The following is an 8,409-nucleotide window of genomic DNA, read 5'->3' on the forward strand; positions in this document are numbered from 1 at the left end:
TCACTTAGGTTTTCTACCATGCCTACTTTCAAGAGCCCGCTTAAACTGATTCACATGAAAAAGCACTTGAATTGTTGTCGAACACATTCAAATAAATGAATATTTAAATCTATCAATTGATCTTAAATGTACCATTCTCAAGAAACAGAAAGCATTAATCTTACCTTGAATAGCCATTAGAAAAAACCGATCGACCGGAGAAGTTCAAAGTCCCTAAGGAAGTCAAGTTATCATCTCCAGATCCTTGGCATCTATTCCAATTTTCTGAACCAACAGGAATTGGTGGAATGACATTAAAAATAGGTTTCTGATCCTGCTGTTGAGAAAGGGATGCTGTATTCATGTCATAGTGGTACATCTGTCCCCCAGAGGTACTCACACCATGAACAGAAATGGCAGACATTTTATTACCAATTATATTTGCTCCAGAAAAGCTGGCCTGACAATAAACTGGGCCCAGTTTCTCCTGCTTAATTACTCCAGGGGTGCAGAGTTCGATAAAATCTTCTTTTTCTGTTTTCACTTGGGGCAGTGGCACACTGTTAGGGCTTGATAAGATCAGATCTCCATTATCCTTAATTTTAGGTTTAGTGTCCGGTAAAACAAGAGGCTTACAGTCCTCTTTTGAGTTTCCTTCCAGAAGGAATGGATCATCCTCTCCTGCCAAAGGAGAAAGCAAACAGTTTTCATCTATCAAGAGGTCTGAGCTCCAAGGACTCTCACTTGTCTCTTTACCTAGGGACCCAGAAGAAAACTCCAAATCCTGGAGTTTTTTCCTCCATATGTCAAAGGTGCTTTGGTCTGTGGTATGCAACTTCACATTACCCCCATTAGTGCCAGTCTGGCCCTTCAAATTTTGCTGTTCTGAAGATACATCAGAGTGAGTTTTTGGAAACTCCTTCTCTGTGGGGGCAGCAGAGGCAGCAGCTGATGCTGAATTCTTGGGGTTCTCTGGAACACTGGTCGACCTATTGAGGTTTGCGATGCTTTCTTCCAGAAGCCGAAAGTCTGTTTCCCCAGAGGAAAGGCTCATTTGGCCCTGCTGTGGGAATCCCAGGTCATTTCCCATTACTTTTGTCTCTGTCTCTCCCATATACAGTCCCATTGAGAGTGAAACTGCCTTGGACAGATCTGGCTGCTGCGCATTGCTTCCGGAGCCTTTTGGAAAATCAACCAAAAGTCTTTGCTGCTTGGAGTCTGCCTGAGAAGCAGCAGCCAGTGAGGGTGAAGATGCAGAAACCTTCACAGTAGCTCCTCCCCTTAGGGTTTTATAGAAGTCCATCACATTTCCCCTCTCTCGACCAAGCACACTGCTGGGTATTTCTTCTCTACTGGGGGGGCTTAATGATTCCTTGGGGTCCATCAGTGAATATCAGCTACCAAAAAAAAAGAGAGGGGGACATAATAAGCTATAAAATCACATTATCTCTGTGATCCGATTAGTAAGAGCCTGTTAAATGAACCTTTTAGTTAATTCCGAATCTAATTCCTTGTTATCAGAAGAGTAGATTCTGTCTTCCATAATATAAAAGCCGTGTCTCCTGCTCGCATTCAGTGCCACATTTAAAAGTACAATTCAGTCCATTTGCACAGCTGAGAACAAAACTGTATCAAACTAAGCTTGGCTATTCATACTGCCACTCACAAATTGGTAACTTTGTTAATCACAGACATTATAATTCATTACATCTGATTATTCTGAAGGTTCAAGTTGATGTCAAAGTATTTAATTTAAAAAAAGGAAGTATGATCATTGAAATTCCCACCTCTTTTCAACCAGTCAAGGCTGTTGGCTTTTCTGAGAACTAATAAACATAAAATCTGATAAACACTATGCTAGAATTCTCTATCTCTAATTACTCCCAATTCCTCTCCTACCGGCTGGTCACACATCCAAACCTTTTAGTACAACCTCCTAGTGAACCATGCATTTTACTTGGAAGATAAACAATGATGGTCTGCTCATCTTCCAATAGGGTAGGAAAAGGCTCCTATTTTAAACCCGTATTTCTTACTGAATGTGCCTAATAGTGCCTGCTTTCAAATTTGGACACATGAAATGAAACACACTGTATACAGGCTAACTAAAATTTAGATTTACAAAAGAATGTGTAGTAGCTTCTCATTACAATTTTTTAAAATACGGTATAAGAAATATAGCTCTCTCAAACGCTTAGAACACAATAAAATCTAGATGAAGCTACATTTTCTTTTAAAACTGCTTAAGACCTTCAGTATGAAATACTATTATGTCTCTAAATTAAGATTTTTCCTTTCCAAATATCGAAGTATTGAAAAACAAAGGGAAAAAAAAACCCAGAACTGTAAAATCACATTCATATAAATCTAAGTAAAATAAAACATAATACAATGCTCAGAATAATCCTCCCTGCACTCTAAACCTTCACCTATCCTAATTCTGAGCCTACTCTCAAGAGGGTTAGGTTGCTAGAAGACTGTCGACAATCAAGATGTTTTAAGAGGCGGGCAGAGACTTTGATAAGCATATTTGCGACAGTATAGTCAAATCCTGTCCAATGAAAGGAAACTTTTCCCGTACAGAGACTTTAAGAAGCATAAACTTCACTGGCCCTCGCTAAAAGTGGAGCGTGATGAAGGTAGACAGAGAGGTGGGGACGTGCCACTACAAATCTTGAGGGTAAACTGCTTATCTCCCCGCCCCTCCGCCGTGTTTAGCTGATAACGATCTCTAAACACAAGGTATCAAATGGAGCCTAATGAATTTCCACGCCACTTTGACAGCTGCCTTCAAACTCGAAACCAAAACAATACTTCATAAAACGAAACGATCCCTCAAACGATTTTGTCCCCCCGTTTAAATTGCAAATAGCCGTGTCACAGTAATTGGCCTTAATGAACCATGCCAAGGGGTCTTAAGCGGCATTACAAGGCTGCAATTACCAAGTCTGCAACCTCAAAACGTCCGACTAGCGCTTGTCAAAAATCGCATCACGAAACTATTATGGTTAGGGAGGGTCTTCTAAAAGGGGCCACTTCAAAACGTCAGGAGCGAAGTGATGCCAAGCGCTAAAGAACAAACCCTCGCGGGGGGTGGGGTGTAGAAAAAAGCGCGAGGTTAAAAGAGAAATGTGTCCAGACCTGTTGAGTTCTTTCCCCGACACGCCCACTTCCACCAGATAACACCAGCCCTGGCCGAAGTCTCCGAGTAGCAGGCTGTCAGCCCCCTGCGTGTGTACACGCGCGCACACATACACACTCACACACACCCCTGCGCGCCCGCCAGAAAGGAGACGCGCTGGAGCCTCGACACAAACCCCGCTCGCGCTCGGGCGCTCTAGGGTGGAGCGGACAGAGTCGGGCGAGCAGGATTTAGACGCGGCTCAGCGTTCACCAAAAAAATGGGTGTCTGGGAGGCCCCCTGGGAGGGAAAAGAAAAGGGACTTGGGGAAGAAGGGGAAAAAAAGAGAGAGAGAGAGAGAGACCAGGATTCCTCACCAGCGAACGAGAGCCTGGAAACCCGGACGGCTCGACGAGGCTCCACTCGCAGAGAGCTCGGGTTCCTCCCCCTCGGCCAGGGGACGGCGGTCCAGGGAGAGGAAGAGGCCAGCGCTGTCACCCGCGCGCTGCCCTGTCGTCACCGTCCCCCGGCCCTCGCCAGCCCCCACCCCCACTAGCCGAAGCTAATAAAACTTTGCAGGCTCCCGCGGCGCCCCCGAGCCGGCCTCCCGGCCCCGGTCCGCACCTCGGGGAGCGAGCGCCCGTGGGGGCCCAGCCCCCGGCCCTCCCCTCCCCTCCCCTTACCTCTGCCGGCGGCGCCAATCACCCTACACCGTCCGCCGCTCCCACCGCAGCCGAGATAAACAACTTAGCGTGTGAAAGCAGGAGGAGCGGGAGCGAGAGATTTTTTTTTCTCTAAAAAAAGGAAGTAAACAGCCGCCCCCTTCTCCATGGGGGGAGGGGAGAGCCCCTATTTGAGAAAGTCTCCCATTTCCCGGCTGACAAGCCAGTTCCCCGCCCCGCGCCCGTCTTCGCGGGCCGGGGCTCTCGGGCGCGCGTCCTCCGTGCCGGCGCCCCGCCGCTCCCGCCGCTCCGGCTGCGGCGTCTCTTTCCACCCACTAGAATCCGTCCCCGACGGGCGGGTGGTGACTGGGGCTCCCGTCACAGACTCGAGCTCGCAAAATGGAGGAGGAGGAGGAGGGGAGGCAGCGCGGACACGCGAAAGGGCCGCCCGGCCGCTGCAGACGAGCGGGACCGAGCGGGGGGCGGGCGGAGGCGGCGCCGCGGCGCGCACACACTCGCACACACACGCGCTCCCACCCCACCCCCGGCCGCTCCCCGCCCGAGGGGCCGCGCGGCGGCGCGGGGAACGGTGCAACCTGTTGGCGACGCTAGGCAACTGCAGGGGCGGCCGCGGCCCCCGCCCCCACGCCCTCCGCGAGGGCCCCGCCACCCCGGCCGCGACGGCGCCTGCCCGCCCGCTGCCCCCCGGCACGGCCCCTGCCGAGGCTGACTCCCGGGCGCGCGAAGCTTCTCCTCGCCCCCCACCCCTCACCCCCCACCCCCCAGGAAAAAGGAGAGGAGGCGGCGGCGGGGGCCGACCTGGTCTTTCTGGGGCGGGCTTCGGAGGGAAGCCGAGTTTCTCTAGTTTCTCTTCTCGCTGCTCCTTCCCGCCCCAGCCCAGCTCCGCGACTCCCGACCCACTCCTCCCGACTCGCCGGTCCCTCGGCGGCAACCGTCAGCGTCCCTGCGGGTGACAGCGGGCTGGCTTGGGGAGCCGGGGCGCGGCCCGCAGCAGAGCCGCGAGGGTGGTCCGCGCCGCCGCCCCCGGGCCGAGTTGAGCGAAGTGTGTCACTTCGCACGAGGCTACAGGGTTGCACGGAAACGGTGCAGCGGCGTCTCGGCCCCTCGTAGGGCCGGACGGCCAGACACGCCCTCTGGGGAGGCTTCAGGGAGGGGAGGGCAGGGAAGGGGGTCGGCGCATACATACTCTGGGCCGGGGGGGAGTCGCGTGCCGGCGGGTCCCCCACCCCCGCATCGTCTGGGCGGCCCAGTCTGCAGCCGCCGCCGCGTGCTCGCACCGGGAGAGAAGTTGCAAAGCAGAACCCACCCTCCCCTGCGCCCCGACTGTCCCCCACCCTCTTCTCCGAGCCTGCGAGGCGGCGGCGGCGGCAGAAGGAGGCACCGCCTGCCAAGTTCAACCCCCATCCCTCCCTCCCTCCTAGCGCGCTTACACTTGAAGGAAGTTGCACGCCAAATGCAAAACCTCCAGCGAAGTGGATTTCTTTGCATTTTTAAATTATTATTTTTAAAGAAAGCGGGAGGTGGCAGGCTTAAAAGCAAGTTGCAAGCGAAACAGTAAGTTGCTTGCACAGTACGCCCTCCTTCCCCCCACCCCAACTCCTGACCTCTCCTTCCACCCCCTTCGGGGCCCACGTCCAAGTTTCCCGCTGAGGCCCCTCCCCCGACTCTTGACATTTGCTGCACTCGCCTTAATGCGTCGCCCACCCCTTCGTGTTCGTGGGACCCCCATCCCTCCAAATAAAACAGAACACACGCAGCTTTAAAATGTCAGCATTAAACTCCTTCCAGCTCTTCCCGTTACGCGCCTCCCCCTCTGTCCGAGGGAAACACGTGGCCTGTCCCCAATGAGAGGGGAGTGGGGCGAGAGGAGTCCGCGCCGGAGGCCCCCGCCCCAGCCCCCTTCCCCAGCTCGCCGCGTCCGGAGGACTTGGGCGACGCCGGGATCGAGCCTCCTACCTTGGGCGGCACATATTATGATTTGTGTGACTCGGAGAAAGGTTGTGCTGTGTTGCTTTAGGGTTTGGGGAGGTAACTTTTGCGACCCCACAGGTGACAGCGCTTGCCAGCTGCAGCCGGGGGCGGAGGCTGCCGCAGCTCCACCTAGCCCTGCCCGGGCGCTCGGCCGCAGCCACTCTCTCCCCGGGCCGCGCTCAGACTGGCGGCGGCTGCTCTGCCCTGACATCTTGCAGAGGATTTGGGGGGAGTGCGTGCCGGAAGCCGCCTGCCGCCATCTTGGTAAAGGCAGCTGACACCGCCCGGCCGCGCGTCCACCATCTTAGCCAAGGTTCTCGCTACCGGGCGGCCTAGGTCGCCCTTTCTCGGTTCTGGGGGTGTAGGCGCTGCCCCGTGTGTCGTTCGAGATGACGGGAGAGAATTAGGCTATTAGCGAGCCGCCTGCCCAGAGGCGATCTGCGCGGGCCGCCTCCAGATGATGCCAGGGCCGCCATCTTGGCAAAGGAAGATACGCTCACAGCCTCGGAAGAGAGGGAAACCAAGACCTTTGCCAACCCTCAGCCAACCCTGGCTGGTAGAACCCTCAGCCAGGAGAATTTTTATGAAGGGCGCTGAGCAACCCAGTTGTTAACAAAACCCCTCTGGATACAGACGAGACGACTCCTCTTTTCTTTCCCTTGGTTTAAGTCAACTGGAGGGAGGCCCCTGTCTTGGGTGCTTATAGTGGATACTAAATGAGAATTGCCTCGAGAACGCTACTTTCCCTACTTGCCAGGTGTCCTACCTTCCGAGTCTCAAATACTAGAATCAGATGTCTTTACTGCATTGGGTCCCCAAACAACCAACAGCTTCATGAAAAAAAAAAAATCAAACCTACAATACATAATATGCTACGCATGTTTTAAAAATGAGTTAACGTACTGAAATGATCATCCTTGTACATCTGCTTAGAAGTTATAGTAGGCACTATTTATATATGTAGTATATTATATATAATAATTTGTACATATATATGTAAAGGGACCATAACAGATACCTAATTAAGTACCTCTTCCCATACCATAAACCTATTTCATAGTTGAATCTGTGCTCTAAAAAAACCCACCTCATCTCTCTTACCTGTTCACATTGTAGGTGGTGGATACCCTGCTTTTAAACATCTGCTTTTATAAGAGTTCCCAATTAACTTTCTCCCCACTCATTTTTTCCTGCAGGTCCAGTGGATCACTTTAAAATGGGAGAGGACACATCATTTCAAATTAAAAATCGCCCTTGAAAACACTCTCAATGGAGCAAAAGTGTGGAATTTTCCTGATTTTTTCTTTTCAGTGGTCTAAATATGCCTGTTAATTTTTTAATTTGATAGAAAAAACTCTCATTCTTTAGTCTTGCATGTTCATTTGAAAGCATGCACAAACTGTAGATTAGCCCAGTGTTTGCTTTTCAGAGTTAGAATTGTGCTTTATGGCTAACATTTATTGATTAACCCAACACACACATACACACACGTCTGCTGCCCACTTCTGACAATAGCTGAATAGATAGGTATTACTCTAATTTTTCAACATGAGGAAACTGAGGCTTACAGAGCTTGAGGTGTATCCAAGATCACACAGCTAAGCATGGAGGATAGAAATAGACAATATGAAAGAGATTTTTCTTCACTGATCTTGTAACTTCCATGAAAGAGTATGTAAATTCCATGATAGGCTTGCAATAAGTGTGTATGGAATTTAATTCAAGAAATGAAATCCAGTGTACCAGAAAAGACATGAGATTAAGCACTGTAATAATAACAGCAATTCTAACAGTAGTTAATATTTATTGAACTTCTACTATCTGCCAGGCACCATTGAAAGTGTTTTATATATACTATCTTAAATCTGTAGATATGAAAATAACTAATCTGTAACCCTGGGAAGTTATAATTACTACAGGAGAAGAAATGGGATGAATCCCCATCTGAGGGGGAATATATTTGATTGTCTCAGAAGCAAAGGTGAGAATGAAGGTAATATATCCAAACTCCATCAAGGCAAGAACCTTTTCTGTCTTGTTCATTGCTATATGTCCCACTCCTACAACAGAGACCAGTACGTAGTTATAATAAAACATTCAGTCAACTAGTCATAATATCGCTTTTACTGAATTGTTGTGGAGGCCAAATGAGTTAATGAAATGTGTACAGGTAGTACTCGAGATCCTCATTTTAACTGTCTTATGTTTAAACACCTGAGTACTCCTTCCTAAAACAAACAAAGACCTATTACTGTTTGTTCCTATACTGTCCTGTACTTTACTTTGGTAGAACATTACAGTGATAGTTTGTTATTTCTGGATTCATTTGTTAAATTTCTGTGTCCTCCACTAGAATATAAAAGCCCTGTGGTGGCAGAGCCTGTGTCTGTCTTTTTCATCGCTATATCACTAGCACATAGTAGGTGCCCAGTGGATATCTGTTAAATGAATGAGTGAATGAAGGAAGGAAGGAAGGAATGGAAAGGGCCTGAGACTGTATCCTAAGGTCAATAAAACCTTAAACCTGAATAGTAACCAAACCACTTTTTACATTTATACAGCAGTTGATATATTATCCAAGTGAGTTCTCCCATTTTGTTCATCTCTTGTATCATTTCTATTAAAATAATCCAGGCCTCACTGCCAGATTACTCC

General features: G+C 49.8%; 1 protein-coding gene across 7 annotated transcripts in view; it reads right to left on the reverse strand.

Annotated features, from left to right (window-relative positions):
* Positions 1-5,986, reverse strand: part of NR3C1 (nuclear receptor subfamily 3 group C member 1) — a 126,423-nt gene extending 120,437 nt beyond the window's left edge. Inside the window, exons 1-2 of one of the 7 annotated variants that reach the window (XM_081232056.1) lie at positions 5,740-5,986; positions 165-1,376 (exon numbers count right to left, since the gene is read on the reverse strand). In XM_081232056.1, the coding sequence (XP_081088182.1) occupies positions 165-1,363 (1,199 nt within the window). In that variant the 5' untranslated portion in view covers positions 1,364-1,376; positions 5,740-5,986. Of the gene's footprint in view, positions 1-164; positions 1,377-3,120; positions 3,445-3,477; positions 3,637-3,783; positions 4,272-4,581; positions 4,948-4,969; positions 5,091-5,739 lie in introns of those variants that run through there. The other 6 variants (XM_081232053.1, XM_081232051.1, XM_081232057.1 and 3 more) reach the window with 6 other exon arrangements.
* Between the last annotated feature and the right edge of the window lie 2,423 nt (positions 5,987-8,409).

Source organism: Mesoplodon bidens, assembly GCF_964165515.1.
Source record: "Mesoplodon bidens genome assembly, chromosome: 4".
NCBI lineage: Eukaryota > Metazoa > Chordata > Mammalia > Artiodactyla > Ziphiidae > Mesoplodon > Mesoplodon bidens.